We start from the raw sequence: 22,027 nt of genomic DNA on the forward strand, positions 1-22,027 counted from the left end.
GTTATCTATCAAGATTGTCATATTTGCCACCATAACTTCTCTGAATATTTATCAAAGGACCAACTTGTTCTCAACTGTCAGGATGTTTTCTTCTGTATAATTTATCTGTTTTTTTTTTTAAGTGGACCCATGCAATTAATGTTTATTTATTTTTGAGATAAATAGAGAGAGAGAGAGAAAGTGGAGGAGGGTCAGAGAGAGAGGGAGACACAGAATCTGAAGCAGGCTCCAGGCTCTGACCTGTCAGCACAGAGTCCAACGTGGGGCTCGAACCATGAGATCATGACCTGAGCTGAAGTTGGTCATTTAACCAACGGAGCCACCCAGGTGCTCCTTCTGTATAATTTATCTTAAGTTACGCTTGTCCAAAGTTGGGTCTGCTACATCTGCATGTGTGTGTGATATACAGAATAATTTCCATTTTGATGCTGGGTCAGGGGTCTCCTGGAACAGGACTCTGGTGTGGGACTGCAAGCATCTCACTGGGACCTGTGGACTATATCCAGGCAGAAACCAAGGGCTTTGGCACAAGAGTGGGAGGCAGATGCCACCATAGGTCCGTGCAAGGTCAGCCCGTGGCAATTTCAGGAGCAAGACACTCTCTCCTGCCTGGGCTCTGATGCTGGTAAAGTCCTAGAACTCAGGGAACTGGGTTTGTCCCGCTGGCACATCCCTCCCCTCCTGCCTAGGGTACAGCTATCCACCTGCTGCAGAATACGGTGAAGTGCCCATCTAATGCCAGCTCTCTCCTCCCGCAGAGTCCTGGCCCGTGGTCGTGCAGTCCAGGGGGCTGGATGGCATGCTGGACCCAAGCTCAGCTCAGCGTCCGGGCCCAATAACGGCTTTTTCAAGGGAGCAGCTTTCTGTCCTGGCCACACTGAGGTAAGCGCCTGAGGGGCTTCTGCCTCGCCAAGGCTCCTGGCTCTGGAGCATCCAGGACAGCTGGAAATGAGCCCCAGGCTGAAGAAGGGAAGTCACATCTAACTGCTAACTAGCAGTGGCCTGGGGTGGGTCCTAGTGATCCAACACATGTGGCCCTCCTAGCCCAACTGGAAGAGAAATCCCCCCGGCCTCTCAGTCTGGCCCCACGGCTTCCAGGAACATGTTGAGAGTCTGAGCTGCCCATCCCTGAAATAGCAGAACACAGGGCCTCGAATAGACAGAGAACATCAGTCAGACCCTCCACACGGCTCCTGGTCTGTCTGCACTGGCAACCCTGTGAGACGAAATGTCCTTGATCACGGTCATGCTCTTGGCCAGGGAGCTCCAGGTCTGGGAACAGAGGCCAGCTCTGAGTTCCGCTCCTACTGTGTGTGCGGCCACATCGCGTTCCTTCTCCTGTGTCTGTGTCCTCCTCTGTACGACAGGAAGCATAAGGCCTCCTCCCGGGCTTGTTGTGATGGTTAAGGAGATACTTGTGCCCCATAAATGCTAATGATGATCATTATGATCTCACCTCCTTCATTTAAGGATGTGTGTCTAAGAATTCAGACCAGCAGGTTCTGGTCCCAGGAAAGCCACAGGTACCTGCGAGTGCTTTCTGGAGGCATATTTCTATCATGGGCACTTTAAGTGCTCTTGGACCAAATCTGCCTGATGCCCGGAAACCTGATAAGCCAAATGTAAAAATAATTGACTATCCAGGGGTTCCCCGGTGTCCAGGTTTGTGGCGTGAGGAAGGCAAAACTTACCGTCTGTTGAAGGGAATTTTCATTTTGATGTCGGTGATTGGGTAGGCGCTGCCATCAGTTACGACCTGCGTGCCCCCTCAGGGCTCTCTCCTCTGGAAGGTGCTGGGGCTGAGCAGCGCCAAGTGCCCACAGGCAGAGCCTGCCACTCAGCTGCAGAGTCCCAGGCCACCCAGAGCCCCCACCCCCCCCCCCCCCCCGCCCCAGCCTCCCGACATCCATGTCTCTCCTCCGTCAAGTTCAAGGATCGGACCGGACCTGTGGTTCTCAAAATGCAGCCCCCGGAGCTGCTGCAACACTATCACCTGGGAGCTTGTCAGAAACGTAGATTCTCAGGCCCCACGCTAGACCTGCTGAGTCAGAAACTCTGGGAGTGGGGCCCAGCAGTCTGCTGTTTGGCAGACCCGCCAGCTGCTTCGATGCCCTGAACCTCTGGACTTGAGCATGTTGGAATGCCCCTTCCAGTCCAAGCCTCCCCCCGGGAGATGCCCACAGAGGCGCTCACTGGGCTCTATCCTGTCAAGGCTTTTCTCTGCTGCGGTCTCAGGCGTACCTCCCCGGGGAGCTGAGGAGCCGCAGGACGCCTCTCGCACTCCACACAGGCCCTGACAACCGGGGGCGTCCCAATCTTCACAGCTGAAGTCAGCTGCATGTTTACATTTAGAGCAAGGCCAAGTGGACAGCGAAAATGACCCTTGACCCACTGGCACCACTGGAATAGACATAGCACTCATTTCTTCTTCTTTTCTCTATCCATTGATGGCTTTTAAAAAGAAAAACTTCTTTAACTTATTTTTTAAGTTTATTTATTTATTTTGAGAGAGAGAGAGAGAGAGTGCATGTGTACGGGGAGGGGCAGAGAGAGAGAGAGAGAGAGAATCCCAAGCAGGTGTTACACTGTCAGCGCAGAGCCTGACGTGGGGCTCAAACTTAAGAACCGTGAGATCATGACCTGAGCCAAAACCAAGAGTCAGGTGCTTAACCAACAGAACCACCCAGGCACCCCAAGACTTGTTTAATTTAAAAAGAAAGAGGTGATGGGGATTGAAAAACACACTGGTCACGATGTATAGAATTGTTGAATCCCTGTATTGTACACCTGGAATTAATACAGCACTGTGTGCTTGCTGGAATTAAAATTAAAAAGCATGGGGCGCCTGGGTGGCTCAGTCGGTTAAACGTCCGACTTCAGCTCAGGTGATGATCTCTCACTCTGTGAGTTCGAGCCCCGCGTCAGGCTCTGTGCTGACAGCTCGGAGCCTGGAGCCCGTTTCGGATTCTGTGTCTCCCTCTCTCTCTGCCCCTCCCCTGTTCACGCTCTGTCTCTCTCTGTCTCAAAAATAAATAAACGTTAAAAAAAAATTAAAAAGCATAATAAAAATAAATAAATAAAAATACAGATATTTGATATTGTCACTGCATTATGAGATAATGTCAGGCATGGCAATATTCTCATTCGGAAAAAAGAAAAGCTAAGATGTGTATTTTAAATATTTTTTAAAAATGAATAAAAATTTTTAAAAGATTATGGTATAGGGGCATGCTATGATGAGTGATCCAATTAAAAAAAAAAAAAAACCAACTTTTAATCTAGAGCCCAAATGTGAGAACATATTTGCAACGTTTTCAAATCTTAATGAAACAATCTGTCCCTGGTGCAAATCTTTACGGTGATTAAATGCCATCAGCTACCACGTGTTATCCTGACAGCGAATTGAGAAGTAAAATTTGACTTTATGAACTTTGTGAAGTCAATTCAGTTGAGCCTGCAGAGTGCTAGGCAGCGCAGCAACCTTTATGGTTGCTTAAACTCGAAGAATGTCAGAGTTGGAAGATGCCTTAAGCATCAGCAGTCACATGAAGAAATGAAAGAACACAGAAGCAAGGAGACTTGTCCACACACTCGCTGATTCTTAGAGGTCACCTGGACGCGCCAAAGGTGAACAGGAGGCCTTTCGGCCTCCGGGCAGTTTGCCTGCAGGTGGGAGAATACGAGAATGCAATGGCCCTAAGACAGCACGAAAGAAATACTCTACAGAGGTGGAGAAGGGAGAGAGTTTATGTCTTTAGAAATAGAAAAAGGTCCCCAGGGGAGGTGGTATTTAAGTCGGGTGTTAAAAGGTGACAGGCAGGACTCCAACCAGCAAAGGTGGGGAACAGGAAAGGCACAGGGAGGGCGTGAGGGAGTATCTGGCAGAGAAGAGTCTGAACCAAGGGCAATGGTGGGAAAGCGCAGGGCAGGCACTGCGACAGGAGTTCTGTTTGCCTGGAATGCAAAATATGGGAGGGGAGGGGCACCTGGGTGGCTCAGTCAGAGCTCACGGCTTGTGAGTTCGAGGTCCGCATCAGGCTCTCTGCTGACAGCTCGGAGCCTGGAGCCTGCTTTCTGATTCTGTGTCTCCCTCTCTCTCTGCCCCTCCCCTGCTCTCTCTCATTCTCTCTCTCTCAAAGATAAATAAATATTAAAAAAATATATGGGAGGGGAGTAGAAGGAGGGCAGGGTCTGATGGGTTCCTGGCTCCCTAGACAATTGCTCACCACTGGACCCTCTGAGCAAGGTGATGGGATCAGAGTGGTGCTTCAAGAGGTTGAATCGGGTGGCCAGGGACAGGAGGAACTGGAAGAAGAGAGGTGGGGGTCCAGGACATCAGTTGGGAGACTGTTCTGTGACCTGAACTAGGAACAGAGAGGTGAGAATAAAACAGAATTTCAAGAGATGCTACGGAAGCAGAAGGCAAAGGGCTGGAGGGGAGGCCAGGAGGAAGGAGCTGAGGCCAACGAAGAGTGGAGTTTTGGAGCTGGTGAACAAAGGGATGGTGGTTCCAGTGATGGAAAAAGGAAGAGGTTGGGGAAATACATTTAGGAGTATGGGGGGAGATGTTCACAAGAGATAGCAGCTGTGGAACTCCATCATAAACCATCAAGTGGTTGTTGAGTAAAGCCGGAGGCAGGGAATGATCATCCTAATGAGGAGTATGGGTGTGAAGGTTTTTGCTTGGGATGCCTTGCATTTAAAATGTAAGTATCCGGGGCGCCTGGGTGGCTCAGTTGGTTGAATGTCCTACTTCAGCTCTGGTCATGATCTCGCGGTTCGTGAGTTCGAGCCCCGCGTCGGGCTCTGTGCTGACAGCTCGGGGCCTGGAGCCTGCTTTGGAGTCTGTGACTCTCTCTTTCTCTGCCCCTCTCCTGCTCATGCTATGTCTCTCTCTGTCTCTCAAAAAACAAATGTTAAAAAAAAATTTTTTTTTAAATGTCAGTATCCGTGGAAAGTTGCTCACGAGGAAGCTGGAGGTTCGGAACTGGCTTTCGAACGAGCAGTTGGGCTAGAGGTCCCGGTATGGGCGTCAGCCCCACAGAAGACGGGACTCTTACAAGAGGATGAGCTTACCACAGGGGAGACTGTAGGAGTGGGTGGGGACCTGTGGTCATGGGAGAGAGGGAGCAGTAGGTCCCTTATTACCATCAAAACCCTAACTCTTAGTGGTTATTTTTTCCCATTTCCCCAACCAAATTCTAAGTGTTACTAATTTGGTTATAAAGGGATGAATTTCGGTTTCCTTTCTTCTCCTTCTTGTCTGAGGAGAGCCACCGTGTGTTGAGAAGAAAGGAAAGGAGCCAACGAAAGGGTTTGACTTAGCTGCCAACAAATGATCAGTTCTGTGGCCGTTGGCTGGACTATCACACCATTAGCCGGCAGAACCAGCGGCGGTCAGAAGCCCGGCTCTGCGTGGCCGGCTGGAGGCCTGGAGGAAACACCGATGTTTTCCTAAGTAACCCAAGAGAAAAGAATTTGGTGGTTTTCTTGGTATCTCACCAAAGAGCTGCCTGTTGCCAGCTGAAATAAAGCACGGTTGAGGAGAAGAATGCATCCCTTTGAAAACAGATTAGGAACGTAGCACGTAGCCATATCCACAAAATCCAAAAGAAGGCGTGCACCGCAGTGAAGAGAAGGCAGGCAGTGAGCCTCTCGGGCCAGCCCCATTCACTCTTCCATTCATTTTCCTTTTATTTGCTGTGTGCCGGAACTGCGCATGGTCCCCGAGATACTTAACTTCAAATGGCACACCGTCTGACGTGCTCTTATGAGACAGACATGTTCACGATTGCCCACAGTGCGAGGAGAGGTGACAGGGCTACGCACAAGCCATCATGGAAGACCAGAGAGGTGCACACCGAGGGATGGAGTGACTAGTGCGTGTGGAGGAGACGCGGCTCTGCGCTCCAGGTCCTTGCAGCCAGTGGGGAGACGGGCTCAAATCACTGGGCTTGAAAAACAGCCCAATCGGGGTAGTCAGTGCTATGAAAAGACGTGAATGGAGTAGGCTTGGAGAGTGAACGAGCAGCATTGTGACTGAAGAAGACAAAGTCCTTGACCACAGGACATTGGGAGGACCCCAGACTAAGGAGGTGTGTGGGCATCTATCAGTCCTCAGGACAACCCTGCGAAATCATAGTTTTTGCCTGCTTTTTTATCAATGAGGAAACTAAGGCTCGGAAAGATTGACTTCCCCTTTGCTAACCAGTTTGGAATCCACACAAGGCTTTCTAACCCCAGATCCGATGCTGAGTTCCTGTCATTGCACTGATGTAGTAGGAGAGAACACACCCGTGTGCACACGCACTTCACAAGTTGAGCGTGGAAAGAGATCACTTTTCCTAGGGTGATCTGAGGAGCCTCAAGGAGAAGGTGGTGTCTGTGGCAGGCAGGCTGGAAAAGAGGGCAGGTCACAGAATGACCTGTGGGAGTGGGGAGGAGTGGGGGGAAGGGATGGAATGGGAAGTTTGAGCACCCTCTCCAGGGGATGCCTCTAACCCTACCAAGAGAGGGGGTGACACTTGATATACATCTGCAGGTGTGACTAGAACCCCACCAGAAGTGAGTTCAAGAGCAGAGGTAACTCCACAGTTAGCTGCCTGGGGGTGGTCACTCGACTGCAGTGTGGAGCCTTATCTGGCCCAGGCTCTAGGGGAGGCTAGTACTGCCTCTTGGGGACAGACGGATTTCTGCCATTTGGTCTATACTCACATAAAAGTAAATAATAAAAAGAAAAGGCATGTTTAAGAATGAAAGAGAAAGTGAGAAGGAAGGAAGCGAAAGGGAAGGGAGGAAAGAGGAAAGGGAAGGGAAGGGAAGGGAGGAAAGAAAAAGGAAAGGAAAGGAAAGGAAAGGAAAGGAAAGGAAGGGAAGGGAAGGGAAGGGAAGGGGAGGGAAGAGAAGAAAGGAAAGGAAAGGAAAGGAAAGGAAAGGAAAGGAAAGGGAAGAGAAGGGAAGGGAGGAAAGAAAAAGGAAAAGAAAGGAAAGGAAGGGGAAGGGAAGGGAAGGGAGGGAAGAAAGGAAAGGAAAGGAAAGGAAAGGAAAGGAAAGGAAAGGAAGGGAAGGGAAGGGAGGGGAAGGGAAGGGAAGGGAAGGAAGGGAAGGGAAGGGAAGGGAAGGGAGGGAAGGGAAGGGAAGGGAAGGGAAGGGAAGGGAAGGGAAGGGAAGGGAAGGGAAGGAAGGGAAGGGAAGGGAAGGGAAGGGAAGGGAAGGGAAGGGAAGGGAGGAAAGAAAGGAAAGGAAGAAAGGAAAGGAAAGGAAAGGAAAGGAAAGGAAAGGAAAGGAAAGGAAAGGGAAGGGAAGGGAAGGAAAGGAAAGGAAAGGAAAGGAAAGGAAAGGAAAGAAGGAATGGAGGGAGGCGGGGACAGGGAGGGAGGAAGGGTAGATTGGCTTAGTAAGGTCAGCTTTGGCGTCTATTCTTAGTCTAGTTTGTGCCGATGACTTTAGGCCTGTTCATTAATTTTGTGTGGATCACTCTCTTTGTACATGACAGAAAGATGATGAATCCTAACCTAACTCACAGATTAATGAGAAATTCGAAATGAATGCATTTGAAAAGTTTAAGAATGTCCCACGACCAGGAACTATTATCAGTATCAGTATCTGTGTGTGCTGGCTGGTGTGTGCTGGCTGGCGGCTGACTAGGCTGGCGATGACAGTCCCAGAGCTCTATACTTTTTGCCAAACGTGATGCCTCATGGATTTGTAGCAAGGGTTCCGAGTCACCAGATCTCAGATCTGACCCGGTACCACTGTCTGAAGAAAGTGTATTCGGTGCCAAGGCTTCAAGATACGTCCCCGGCAGCCCTTCCCACAGCCTTCCCAGGGGAGCCAAGCCTTCGGGCAGGACACAGTGCTGGGAACAGGTGTCAGACACATACTGCCCGCCCACAGCTGCCCCAGGCTGGCAGGCAGACAACTCAAAGGACTCGGTAAGAGCTGCTGGCAAGTTCGGGGGCTCTGTCCCTTCCTGAAAAAGCCCACCCCTAGATGGCATGACCATACCCCCAGGTCATCTGAGCCGGCCCGTCCATGCCTGCTCAGGTAACTGTAGCTCGCAGCCCCTGTCACTCTCAAGGGTATCCCGGTTTGAATGGTAAATCCCAGGTCACCTTGCCCTTAGACTCCCAGGTGAAACCTCATGATCCTCTAGGGAGGTCAAGACCCAGAAACCGCCTTTGTTCAAAACTTAGTGCACCGTGGAATAATCCTCGTTTCTGTTTCATTCCAGGTGCATAGCGTAATGTCCATGTTGTCCTACACTCTGATCACAGCTCTTTTGATCGGCATACAGGCAGAACCACACCCAGAGAGCAATGTCCCAGCAGGACACGCCATCCCCCAAGCCCACTGGACTAAGCTTCAGCATTCCCTCGACACAGCCCTCCGCAGAGCCCGCAGCACCCCGGCCGGGGCAATAGCCGCGAGGGTGGCAGGGCAGACCCGCAACATCACTGTGGACCCCAAACTTTTTAAAAAGCGGCGACTGCGTTCCCCCCGCGTGCTGTTCAGCACGCACCCCCCACCTGTGGCTGCAGATACTCAGGGTCTGGACTTGGAGGCGGGTGGTGCTGCCTCCTTCAACAGGACTCACAGGAGCAAGCGGTCGTCGTCGCACCCTGTCTTCCACCGGGGGGAGTTCTCGGTGTGCGACAGCGTCAGCGTGTGGGTGGGGGACAAGACCACCGCCACGGACATCAAGGGCAAGGAGGTGATGGTGCTGGGAGAGGTGAACATTAACAACAGTGTGTTCAAACAGTACTTTTTTGAGACCAAGTGCCGGGACCCCACTCCTGTGGACAGCGGGTGCAGGGGCATCGACTCGAAGCACTGGAACTCATACTGTACCACGACGCACACCTTCGTCAAGGCGCTGACCATGGACGGCAAGCAGGCCGCCTGGCGGTTCATCCGGATCGACACGGCCTGTGTGTGTGTGCTCAGCAGGAAGGCTGGGAGAAGAGCCTGACCTGCAGGACAGCCCCCACCCTCCCCGAGCTCCCCCTCCACACCCTCCTGGGCCCCTCCCTACCTCAACCTGTAAATTATTTTAAATTATAAGGACTGCATGGTAATTTATAGTTTATACAGTTTTAAAAAATCATTATTTATTAAATTTTTGGAAGCATCCCTTGTGCCGGAGCCCCAGTCATTTTATCCCACTGTGACCACCTACGAGGCTTGGGCCGTTGCGGGGTGAATTGCCCACAGCAACCCCTGGCTGGAACCCTCGCCCCACCCCAGCCAGCTCTGCAAAAACTTCAGGGAAGGCTGACTGGGTTCAGATATTAGCCTAAGCCGGACATGATTAGAAAGGGAAGTCTGCTGGATTGCAACTTCGCTCTGCATTCCAGAGCCAAAGCTACCTAATCCTTGGATTACCTGTCCCACCGCCCCGATGCAGGAGCCTTGATTGCTTCGCGCGGGGAGGTTTGTGGAGCCTCATCAGAAGCAGATCCCCCGCCTCAGGCCCAGCCTGGGTCCTGGAGGCCCTCACCATCTAGATAGGAGGAGACGTGCACCAAAGACCTGTGAGGTAGGCTTGTTCTTAGGGGGAGAGCTGCTTTTTGCAGAAATGCTGACCAGAGGAGCGGTAACGAGATAATCTCATGAGAGCTGTCATGGTGGATCTGATTTCATGTTAAGATTGCCTTAGTACTACTGGCTGGTCCTTGATTCATCCTCCAGTGGCTTCCTGCAGGAAGATTTCATTATCCGAGAAAACAGGAGGGCCTCCAACACTCTTCCCACCCACTGACGGCCCCACGGCAACTTCCAGGGGCCCCAGCGTTGGCCTACGAGCCAGGGAGCCAGAAAGAACTTTTTGATTTCTAACTGGGTGATGTCCACAAGTGACCAAAGGTGGACGGGGTCATGGGACCGGCAGAGAAGATGGCGGGGGAGGAAAAGAAACAGAGTGAGAACCAACACAAAAGCCAGGGAGACGCATAGGAAAGGGGGGTCACGCCAGGAGGGAACAATGGCTTCCTGCCTGCCCTGATGGGAAAGCTAACGGGAGAGAGGAGAGGAGAGGCAGGCGAGGAGGGGGGCGATGGAGCAGAAAGAGGAGGAAGGTGTGTCATATTTACCAGCATCAGGATCCCAGGCTTCCAAGAAACCCAACACCGTGAGTAGTCATGTTTTGAGGGGGTTGTCCTCATCAACATTGACTACTTCAAGAGGTCTTAGAAAGAGATGGGGGTGACAGACCCCAGGGGGCAGCCTGGCCCAGGGCTCCACCCATCCTCAAGCTACCACCTTCCCCTGCGATTTTTTAATTTTTTCCCTGAAGGCACAGTTTTTCCCCCAGAAGAACACATACACTGAAACCAAGTTTTCACTTCCCTAGCCATCCCCTTCCTGCACGGGGTGAAAGCCCTGCTCTAGTTTTTAGATCCAGCTTGTCCCTCTGGTTAAAAAAACAAAAAACAAAACAGCAAATGGTCCTATTCATTCCTCTAGAACTTTCTCTGTCCCATCCGCCCCCAACCCAATCCAAATAGGGCAAGTTAGAAACGTCGACAGCATTGGCAAGAGAGACATTTGATTAGGGTAAAAGCACGATGAAGTGTGCCCTGTTTTTTTCCATCAAAGCTACTGCAATTGGAATAAAGATTTATGTTCAAGAAACACCAACCAGAACATTGTGTGCCGAGATACTTGGTCAGATAAAGACCTGGGGGAGGGAGCCTCCCACTGGCCTGTGTCTGCGGCTTTTTGCTGGGCTCCAGTGCCCTCAGCCCCCCTGGCCCTGCCTGCAAACAGTTCCCGGGGGGCCTTCCTCCTGGGGCTGGCAAGCCTGAGAGGGAGGCATCTAGGAAGCTCCCAGCCGCGAAGCTTCGTTGGTGAGCAGCTTGGCCAGCACGAGGGGTCTGGGGAGCTACTCCCGGCACTACGGGCCGCTGGGACCTCTCAAGAAGATATTTTGGGACTCTCCTGGCCTGCCCGGAGGGCTGACAGCCTCCAAACCTCTAAGGAAGGATGGAGGCCAAGGGTCAGGTAAAAGGAGGCCCCCCTCACCCCACTAACGCCAAGGCCCTCCCCGGGGGTGCCGGGGCTCCAGGCCCACCTCTGGAGTCACGGTGTGGGAGTCAGGGTTTTCACACCATGCCTGGAGCTCTCGGCTTGGCTGAAGTTTGGCTGAACAGAGCTGGAGCAGTCCAAAATCAACCCCGAGCCTGGTGGTTCTACAGCTTGGACTCTGCACCCCCCCACACACACACACACAGAGGGGGGAGCTCTGGCTTCCGGACCCAGCCGGGCCAGCCTCCAAGAGGCTGGCCTAGGTCATCAGGGAGCCAGACACTCGAACACGTTGAAACAACAGCTCGAACCCACCCATTGTGTTCTACGGGGGCGGCAGCTGCAGATCGCACAAGCCCTTCCTTCACTGGCCTCACTGAGGTTTCCCACCCCAGCACCCCCAAAGCCGGGAGGGTCAGCGCAGATAGCCTCCCCTCGCAGCCTCATCAGAGGGCCTCCCTCCGGCATGCCAGAGAAAACTAGTGCAGACCCTGGCTCATCCTCAGCCCGACACGGCCCAGCCCTCCCGGCAAAGCCAATCTCCTGGTTCTGGGAGACAAGAGCAACATGGTGCCTGACTCTAGTTTATATTCCAAGCCTGTCCTGCTGGCCTCCCCTCCCCCAGCCAGAGCGCCAGCCTCCCCTAGATCTGCTTCCGCTACTAGCAAAACAACCTACGCACAGAGATACAGATTTTCAGCAGCCAGCGCACGGCTATTTTCACCCCCGTGAGACACGGGAATGTTCTTCATTGGTCGCCCCACTTCCTCCTCAGTATAATCTGCATTATGGGAGAAAGGCCCACCGCAGACCTGGAGGACAGAGGACACAGGGGCAGGGTCTGCCCCCTGCCCTGGGCCACATATTGCCTGCTCCTTGGAGAAAAGGGAAGGGGGCGGTGCGGAACTGAGTGCAAGTGTGGGCTATGAAGATCACGAGGGGTCCAGCTTGGCAGTGACCTCAGTCTTTCTTCCAGCAGCCTGAATGGAACCATGGGAACCCCCAGGCCCCTGGTGCTGAGGAAGCAGCTGGTGTGATGCCTCAAACAAAGGACTTGGTGTCCACAGAGCTATCTCTAGGCCCCGCTCCCCCATTCCTATCTGTGAACTTTGGCAAGCCACGGCTCCTCTTTGACCTCAGATCCTGCAGCTGTGAAATGAAAATAATCATTCCTATCTCCCAGAGTGAGGACCAGGAAGCAAAACCACATATTTGAAAGTAAACAGCCGCATCCCATGCAAGTGTAAGGCAAAGTAATTTATCCTACACTTAACAATTCCTGTACTGGGTATAGGAAAGGCACTCACTAAACATTGGTTTATTGGCAGAGGCATGGATTGGGTAAGGGAAACCCTCTGGTCAGCGGATGTCATGGAAAATGAATATGGGTATGGCATAGCCAGGCCCAGGAGGTCAAGAGCAAGGACAGCAGTCCTTCAGCTTCAGATTCTGTTTGAATCCAAGCTCAGGAAAGCCCCGTACATTCCAGAGGTTCTAGCCTCATGGTAAAGGGTATGGGCTCTGGAGCCACACAAGCAAAGGATTTCTACTTAGGCTATGTGACCTTAGCCAAGTTGCTTCACGTCTCTGAGTTGCAGTTTCTTCATCCGTGGAATGGGGATAATAATAGCACTTTTCTCAGAGGGCCTAGAGCTTATTAAATGAGATAATATATAATATTCAATGAGATAATACATAAATACACACACACTGTGCCTGGCACTTGAGAAGTATGTAATAAAACTTAGTTTTGAAAAGTCGAGTTGGCTGGGGACCCCTAATAGGATGTTAGAAGAGGGTGGAACAGCTTTCAACCAGGCGAGGAGGTTTGTGAACAGTTTTGCAGATGTATAGCCGGTTCGTTCCGTAACATGCCATAGTGACTGTGAGCATTTACTAAGAGCTTGCTATGTGCCAGCTCAGTACCGAGCAGCTCGTGCGGATTAGCTCTGAGCAAGTGTCTGGGTTCTAACACGAAGACCACCTTAAGAAGAGTGCCAGAAGTCTGCGCGTTTTGTTTGCCTGCCTCACTGCCAGAGGAACTCCTTCTCGGTTCTCTGGGATGGGTTTAGTCCTCCAGCCTCTGGCAAGTTGAGCGACCATCGGCTCTGAGCATTTCCGCGCGGCAAGCACGTATGGAATCTGTTTCGCTCCAGCTCACTTGAGTCGGCCACAAAAAAGGCTGTGACCTTCTCAAAATTCACCTGGGTTTGTGGAAGTGGCTCAGGAGGTCCAGAGCCAAGATGAAACCGGGGGGGGGGGGGGGGGGGCCCTCCTGCACCAGAAGCCTGAAGAGAATCCCTCCAACCCCGGACTGCTCCTTAAAATCAAGGATGCGTTCCATCTGCATCCCCGTGGCACCTGGCCCGATCTTGCACGTGACAGCCGCTCGATCAGGGCAGTAGGGCAGGTAAAACCATTTAATTCCTTTTTTTTTTTTTCTCTACCGCCGCCACCCCCACCCTGTCTGTGCCTCCCCTGTGTCAGCAATAAATGGGTTAAGGGGTTAAAGACAAGGTCCGTCCTGAGGCCATTGCAGGAGAGTTATCCGAGAAGCTTTCAGAGGGTGGTGTCATGGCCACGAGGATAATCAGACTGCCACAGTCAAATCCTGGCCTCACCGCAAGCCTGACTGAGCCATATCAGACAAATTACCTTCTTTCTCTGCACTTTGGTTTCTTATACAGAAGATGTGGATGATAACAATAGAATCTACTTTGTTGAGTTGTAAGGCACTTAGCTCAATGCTGGGCATGTTGTCAATTGTATGTAAAATATATACAAATACATGCACAAATACATACAAATACACGTACATGTATGTCCACATACAGACACAACATACAAATACACACACAAAGAGAGCCCCCGAGAGTTAAGAAGCGGCCAGGAAGCATACCTCTACACTCACAGGCACCCACACACTGATTTGAAAACACAGAGCAACAAACAAATCAGTGCAGATAAACACTCAAAACCAAAGCTGCACTGATAAGAGGCAACCGGGTGGAAAGAGCGAATCAGGGAAGACTTCCTGAAGGAAACAACTTTTAAAACTGTGTTTGGAAAAAGGAGTTGAATGAAATTATTGTTTGTGCTAGGAGGTTTTCCAGATTTACAAACAATGTAAAACCCACCCAAGAGGTCGTCCGGCCCCAGGCGGGAGAGACGGAAGAACCACCCCTGTTCTCTCGCCTCATTCTGAGCTACAAGCTGGCAAAGCAACTAGTTTCTCCTGCAAATACAGACCCTGGGGAAACCCGAGGAAGAATGGTGTGAAATCCCGCGGATGAACACAAGGCTCACAAGGTTCATCCTACCCACAAAATCTTTGTACTGAGCCCAGATGCCAAAGAGCTGGGCAGGCAAATAGCTTCTTGAAGATGGGACCCCCTCCAGCCTTATCAGCTGGGTTTCCTTAACCCCCCAAATAAGTAGGAGAAAGGCTGGCCCTCAGAGTGGGCCCAACGAGCCCCTGGCTTTGGGGACAGACCCGGGTCGGAGGCCTGCTAGGCGCCTGGGCTGACATTTGGTGCCACAGCTCAGTGCCGTCTCTGGCCTGGCGGCCTCCCCCCCTTTATTTCGCCCTCGCTATTCCTTTCGCTTTGACATAATGAAAGTGCAACTTGCACACTGTCTCGAGATTGCGTATGATAATTGGAAGCATGTGTCCAAGCTGGCATCCCTTCAAAGGACTTTGGAACTCTGACTTGGGCCGTCTTCTGATTGCAATAGCAATCCCCCGAGCCGGCTCTGCCGCCTTCGCATTCTTTTGGCTGCACCTTAGCGTTAACTCTTGCCAGGAGAAGGCCGCGGCAAGCCGGGCTCATTCCTGAGGTTCTGCAGAGGCTGGCACTCACGATCCCCCCCAGTGCCCAGCAGGGCTCTGCCTTTGGCGTCCGGCACCAACTCTTCCAGAAATAAGAGCAAGAACCCGCAGGTCCATTTTCCGTTGTGCAGGGGTGGCGCGCTGATGGGTCTACACCCGGGTGGGAAGCTGGGTCTTCTGGGCACTGCCTGGGCTTTTTCAAGGGATATGATGCTGGAGCCTCTCTGATCCAGCTGGATGGTTTTTGCTGAAGAAAATACCAAAACGTCTTTATCTTAGCAGGAGAGCCCTGGGGGATATGCAGAATCAGTGGCGACTCTCCACTACCATCACCCCAAGCTCAGGAGGGGCTGAGGAGGCCTCTTCAGTTCAGCAGGCACCAGCTGCACATCTCTGATGTGCCAGTGCCATGCTAGGCCCCAAGGAGACAGAGGGTAAGGTAGGTCGCTACCCTCCAGGCCCCTACATCCAAGGTGAAAGCCGAAAAGAGCATTTAGGCTGGATATATCCATGTACCCCACACCACAGCACAAGGCGGCAGGCTCAAATACCCCCTGGTGTCGGCAGTAACCACCCTGCCCCTCACCTTGGCCCCACCTGCTTGTCCTGACCTACGCTTACTCCCATCTCACCCCCACTGAGTTCCAAACTCCTTGCCTGTGTCCCTGACCTTGGTCCCGCCCTAGGAAAGTGTTTCTCAGACTTTAATATTCACCTGAATGACCTGGGGATCTGATTCCCTGCAGTCCTCCTCCCTTGATGGGGAGAAGTCAGAAGGGAGCAGACCTGACTCACACATATAATACTGGGAAAAGCGCAACAGGGGCTCCAACCAAGCCTTGAGGAGGTAGAAATTCATCCCAAAGGGAAGCCAGTGGCCAAGGCAGGGTCTCATGAGGCAGACCTCAAAGGGGTATGTTTAGCGGCGAGGCAGAAAGAGAGGTATCTGCCACCCAAAAGATCCTGCCACCCAGGCTCGGTCCTACTTGCAGAAGAACTCAGTGACGAGCAAAGCACCACAACAGAAGGCTGATGCAGAATCCTTCCCTCTCAAAGTAAATCTGAGTGAGCGTCCTTTCCTTTCTGACCCTCTGTTTCTTCATCTTGATAACAGAGGGATGAAAAGGCATCCTCAATGGCGTCAGACATTCTGGTCTGTCTTAAAGTTGCCCCAAGGGGCTGTCTTTACCACACCCGGGACAGTTTACATAACACTCAATATAACTATCGGCAATGGCTGTAAAAATGACAAATGTCACAGTTAAGTGTGTAAAACAAGCAGCTCCCATTGGTCTCAGGATTTGTCTCCCTTCAGCTTGAAATAGATGAATTCCATAGCCCAACCGTGTCAGGAGTACTCAAAGCATTTGAAAACCCCAAGCCAGATCTCTGGACGGAGTTGCATATGTGGAGTTTGCACCTCTAGGCCCTTGCCCTTAAAGGGCAACATACAACTTACAGTTGGCCGACATTGAAGACTATCACTTAGAAACAAGCAGTTCTAGTCTTCTCTCTTTAGGGGGCTCCTTGCTGGCTCTCTAACGGTTGCTGCTATCATTACAATCTCTCCTTTATCCATTAAGTAAAAAGATCACTATTTTGAGTAAAATACCATGAACACACAAAGAAATGAGGCTTTCAATGGCCCGAAGAGAAGCTTCGCTGGAAAAAAATTTTTCAAAGAATTGAAGCCACCTCAAGTTTATCAGAACAGATGGCCAGTTAGTTCTCTCTGAATTAAGAGTTGCTGGAAGCAATAAAATCAAAGCAAATGTTGTACATGTATACCAAGATTGTATATCCAGGTAACTCAGTGAACCTCTTGGTATTGGGATTGGAAGCCTCAGGTGGTAAATATAAATGTCTCTCTGGAAAGAATTTTGTTTCAGACACTGTTTGAAGGGTGTTGTTTTTTTTTTCTTTTTCACAACATGATTCTACACAGAACAAGAGCCAGAAGATGAAAATGTGGGCAAAGCTCCCTCTAAATCAGTCTTGCTCACTTATTCCAGCAGCCTCTGGATTCAGCACAGGCAAGGATGCCAGCTGGGAAAGCTATCCATTTGCTGCTGATTTTCTTCTTCTAGTCTTACCTTTCATTTGGGTCACTTTCCTGGTTTTCCTCCAATGTTCCAGGAAGCCTTCCCTCTGTGCCTCCCGTTAGACAAGACTTCTTCTCCACTGAGAAATCATATGGGCATAAGATTCATGGCTGGGGAAAGTGATGATAGGACAGAGGTCTATGAGCAAGAGGGCCCAACATACATCAAAGGGTTTCGATGACTTGTGGTAACAGCACGCAAAACTCTGCTCATTGAGGGATTTATTCAACATAGACTTTAATCATGGCTTTATTGAGTTGTGGTTTGAGTGTATTTGGTGAGTCATAGAGGCTTTTAAGAGGAAAGAGCTTTTCAATTGTCTTATTCATTATAAAAGACTTTGTCTTACGTAAAGCAATAAAGACACAATTAAAATGGAATACCCAGATCCCCACAGAACTGGGGGAGAGTGTCAGAAAAAGAAAGCAATGTTTAAATCAGAATCCTGGCTGTGCCACTGAGTAAAGAAGGCCCAGCCTGGTGACACGTGCAGGCCATCTGGACTACGGGGTGGATCTGAGTACCATTTTCTTTTAACAAAGACCCTCTGCACAGTAAAAGTAGCAAGAAGTGGCAAGTCTGGGAGAACACACTGAGCACACAAGCTACGTATTTATGTCTGCCATGTGTTTCTGCCCCTAATTCACTGGGAAAAGTATTCTACTCCATTAATCCACTTAGGTTCAAACTTCTAATCTACCTGTTTGTTGTTGTTTTTTGTTTTTTTTTTCCATGAGTTTATATTTTGGTGGAGAAAAGGCATGTATTGCAGGAAAAGGCTGGGAAAGTAGAATTTCTGGGTTCAAATCCTGGCTCTCCCATTTCCTGACTATATTACTCAGCTTGGGCTGCCTTAACAAAATACCATTGACTGGGTGGCTTAAACAACAGAAATTTATTTTTCACAGTTTTGGAGGCTGGGAAGTCTAAGATCAATGTGTTGGCTGATTTGGTTTCTGGTGAGGGCTTTCTTCCTAGCTTATAGATGGTGCTTTGTCACTGTGTCCTCCCTTGGAGGAAAAAGAAAGACGGGGGGGTGGGGAAGGGGAGGAAAAAGAAGAGGCCTTATAAGGACACTGACCCCATTGGATCGAAGTCCTATCCTTAAGACTTGACTTAACTGGTTTTTTCCTTGAAAGCTCCATTTCCAAATACAGCTACACTAAGGGTTAGGGCTTCAATGTATGAATTTAGGGGGCACATCATTCAGTCCATAGCACTAGGTATGTGACTTTGCACAAGTTATCTAAGCTTTGTTTCTTCCTCTATACAATGGAATGATGATTATATTTATTCCATGCTTCGCACTAAGCAATCAATATCACCTCTGTAAAGTGCTTAGCATAGTGTTGGTTGTCAATATTACCATTCACTCACACAGAAGTAAATTGTAAGGCCTCATTCCATCATGACCAAGAAAAATGAGGGATTTGAGATCATTAGGGAGGAAAAGGGAACCTGCAAACCAGTTCTTAGAAAGAGAGGCAGACGGCACCTGAGTGGCTCAGTCGGTTAAGCGTCCGACTCTTGATCTCAGCTCAGGTCATGATCTCACGGTTCTTGAGTTCGAGCCCAGCGTCAGGCTCTGTGCTTACAGCACACAGTCTGCTTGACATTTTCTCTCCTCTCTCTCTGCACCTACCCCACTCACGCTCACTCTCTCTCAAAATAAATAAACTGTAAAAAATTAAAAAATAAACTCAAAATGGGGCGCCTGGGTGGCGCAGTTGGTTAAGCGTCCGACTTCAGCCAGGTCACGATCTCGCGGTCCGTGAGTTCGAGCCCCGCGTCAGGCTCTGGGCTGATGGCTCAGAGCCTGGAGCCTGTTTCTGATTCTGTGTCTCCCTCTCTCTCTGCCCCTCCCCCGTTCATGCTCTGTCTCTCTCTGTCCCCAAAATAAAATAAACGTTGAAAAAAAAATTAAAAAAAATAAAATAAAATAAAAATAAACTCAAAATAATTAAATACACTTAAAAATAAACAAAAAATAAATCAACTTAAATATATTTAAGAAAAAGAAAGAAAGAAAGAAAGAAAGAAAGAAAGAAAGAAAGACAAGAAAGTAAAATGCTGAGAAAAGAGAACACCCGGCCCACCATTGGACAGCTTGGTTGCTACGAAGCTTCTCCCCATGTCAAACTAAAAATCTTTCCCTAACATCTCCACTAGTTCACCCAAGTGCTATTCCTGAGAAGCGTTCTCTATAACAACACATGGAGTTGGCCTATGCCCTTTTCTGTATGACAAATCTTTGAAAATAGCTATTATGTCCCCCACCTAAGTCTTTTATTTCCCAGCCTAAACATTCCCAGGTCCTTCAATTATCTGTGTATGATAGGGTTTCCAGCCCCCTCACCATCCTGGGCAGTCCTCTCTAGACACACTCTAATTTGTCCGTGTGTCTCTTCAGATGTGGTGTCCAGAAGGAAACACAATACTCCAGATGTGGACTGACCAGCACTAATTACAATGAGACTATTAACTCCTTTGATCCACATAGTATATTTCTATTAATGGAGCCTAAAATTACAAAAACTTTTGCAGCTGCCACATCACTCTAGATTTTCATTTTGAGTTTATGGTAAATTATAATTCCTTGGGGTTTTGTTGTGTTTTGTTTTCTTACTATTATTAAACCAAGACTCCTCCATCTTGCATTTCTGCCAACGATTATTTAAGTTAAACACGGGAGTGTGGCGGACTAAACCAGTGAGACCGAAAGCCTCTGTGGGCAAGAACTATGTCTAACTCATCATGGTGTTGCAGAGCCTAGCACAGTGCCTGGCTCACTGACATGTTGGGTGTGTCTTCTACGGGCTGCCTCTCCTCATGATGACAGCTCAAGGCATAAAAGCACCAAGAAGGCACGAGGCAAAAGCTTAATCTTTCCTCCTAATTATAGCATTGCCCCCCAAATCCTTATAATGTCTTCCATCCTGGCAACCTTGACTGGAGCATCTCTGGCTTTTGTAGAACTTACGTGAACTCATCCAGACAAGCCCATCTGATGACAAACACAGGACAGCAGAAAAGGAAAAGACACCAAGAGCAAAAGCAAACTGTGAAACAGGGAGGGTGGATAAAAGGGCATTTGCTCAGTCCAGCTCCATTTATAATCACATTATTCCTCCCACTGGGAGCCCCACCCCTTCTCCTTTGGTCACCTGGTGAGAGGAGAAGCCTTGAGCTCCCCCTAGAGGTTAGAGTGTAGGACTGATAAGAGACGCTCAATGATTTGAAGGATCACTGGTCTTCTGTTCTTTCTGAATACTGATCTGGTGATCCAACATACTGATCAGTTCTCTCAGCCTCCAGAGAACTGTGACTTGAGGAAGAATCACAGCAACCTGGAACTTTTAAAAGAAATACCAATGTATGTGACCTTGGTCCAAGGAATTCACTGCAAACTCACTTTGTCTGAACACTCTCTTTATTTGTTTGCTTGTTCCTGTCAGCTTTGGACCCCGGGCAGCCTCCCACATACTTTCAGAGCTTGCATTTGCTTAACTTGGACTTTAGCTTTCCTATTCATTCTTTTGTTCTTGTTCATCCAAGCCAAGGACTTTACAGGAACTGAGAATGCACCAGTAAGAAAACTCAGACATGGGAAAAGAAACCTCTCCTGAGGGTCTCATGAAGAAGAAAGATAACCCACAAATAAATAAACTGTAGCCATGAGGAGTGCTACAAATAGAAGTGTGTGGGACCAGGAGCACTACAATAAAGGGATTGGACCTGGGTGGGGAGGAGGAAGTCATGTGTGAGGTGAGGGATGTGTGGGACAAACCAGGTGAAGAGAATGAAGAAGTTTCCAGGCAAAGGCCTTCTACAAAAGATCTGGTGGTGAAGAGAGCCCAGAAAGTACTGGAAGCTGATAAGAGGCCAGCATGGCTGGAATGAATGCAGAAAAAGGAAGCCTACAGGAAGATGAGGCCATGGAAGACAGCCATTGGCTTGTCACCAAGACCTGCCTCCAGGGTAGTATCGATCTACAGCCAGTGCTCCTTAAACTTGACTGTCGTAAAACTTTAACCCACTTCTTTTTCATCCTCTCTGCAAGGATTTCATGAGCTACGTGGTCACATGCCTTGAGGAAGTCAAAATACTTTATGTGTTTATCACAACCCTGAGAAGTTCCATCACGGATCTTAGAGATAGAGCTTCAGGCATGGTTAGAAGTTACTTGTTTGCTTTTCTTGTTTAACATGGAATGTATGAACATACTTAGAAGCGTAGGGAAGGAGTCAAAGAGGGAGAAGCTACGGATGCTAGAGAAGCTTTGACGTGAGTGAAAAACAAAGTCCTTCCTGACTAGGTGCCTGCCTGATATCTTCTCTGAATAGTTTCACTACTCCTTAAGGATCACATCACTCAGCAGTGCTTTCCATTTGTTCAATGTTTTTCCTTGTTGGTAAAAAATATCAGCTGGTGACCAAGCAACTTCAAGCTCATTTTCCTTCATTCCTGGACTATTGAACACCGGCTACAAATCTGTAACTGGGCAGTAACATCCCCTACTTTTATTGTTGTTTTTTTTTTTATTTAATCAGCTATTCTTTCAACAAACATTTATTAAGTTTCTACCATGTGCTAGACATTGGGGGGAAAAAACATGAATAAGACAGGGTATCTGCCCTCTGAGGGCTCACAGTCTAGTGGGAAAACCAGACACAATCTAATTAGTGAGTAATGGAATCGATGTGGATGTGATAAATGGTAACATGAGGTGAGAGAAAACTTTGAACTCTGTTTATGGAGGCCAGGAAGGCCTTTTACAAGAGAAGGAATTTGAGCTGAGGCTCAAAGGATGAGTAGAAGCATACTACAAGGACAAAAGCAAGTCCCAGGCAGAGAAAACAGCGTTTACAAAGGCATGGAGGCAAAAGGGAGTTTGGGATTGTGGGTAACTGGAGGAAGGTGGCTTGAACAGAGTCCAAGATGTCCTTAGGAGTCAGAAGAAAGATGATGCTGGAAAAGCAGTTAGGAGTTGCTTGTGAGGAGCCCTGAACACTGTTCTCTGGAATCTAGATTTTGTCCCATAGGCAAAGGCAAGCCTGGGAAGCCCCAATTT

General features: G+C 49.4%; 1 protein-coding gene across 3 annotated transcripts in view; it reads left to right on the top strand.

The window, feature by feature from the left end:
- NGF (nerve growth factor) overlaps nucleotides 1–9,130 on the top strand; it is a 53,592-nt gene extending 44,462 nt beyond the window's left edge. For 2 of the 3 annotated variants that reach the window (XM_047873762.1, XM_047873760.1), the window contains exons 2-3: nucleotides 759–882; nucleotides 8,234–9,130. In XM_047873762.1, coding sequence (XP_047729718.1) covers nucleotides 8,246–8,971 — 726 coding nt within the window. In that variant the 5' untranslated portion in view covers nucleotides 759–882; nucleotides 8,234–8,245 and the 3' untranslated portion in view covers nucleotides 8,972–9,130. Of the gene's footprint in view, nucleotides 1–758; nucleotides 883–7,408; nucleotides 7,935–8,233 lie in introns of those variants that run through there. The other variant, XM_047873761.1, reaches the window with a different exon arrangement.
- Nucleotides 9,131–22,027: the final 12,897 nt, after the last annotated feature.

The sequence above is a fragment of the Prionailurus viverrinus genome, chromosome C1 (genome assembly GCF_022837055.1).
Source record: "Prionailurus viverrinus isolate Anna chromosome C1, UM_Priviv_1.0, whole genome shotgun sequence".
Taxonomy (NCBI): Eukaryota; Metazoa; Chordata; class Mammalia; order Carnivora; family Felidae; genus Prionailurus; species Prionailurus viverrinus.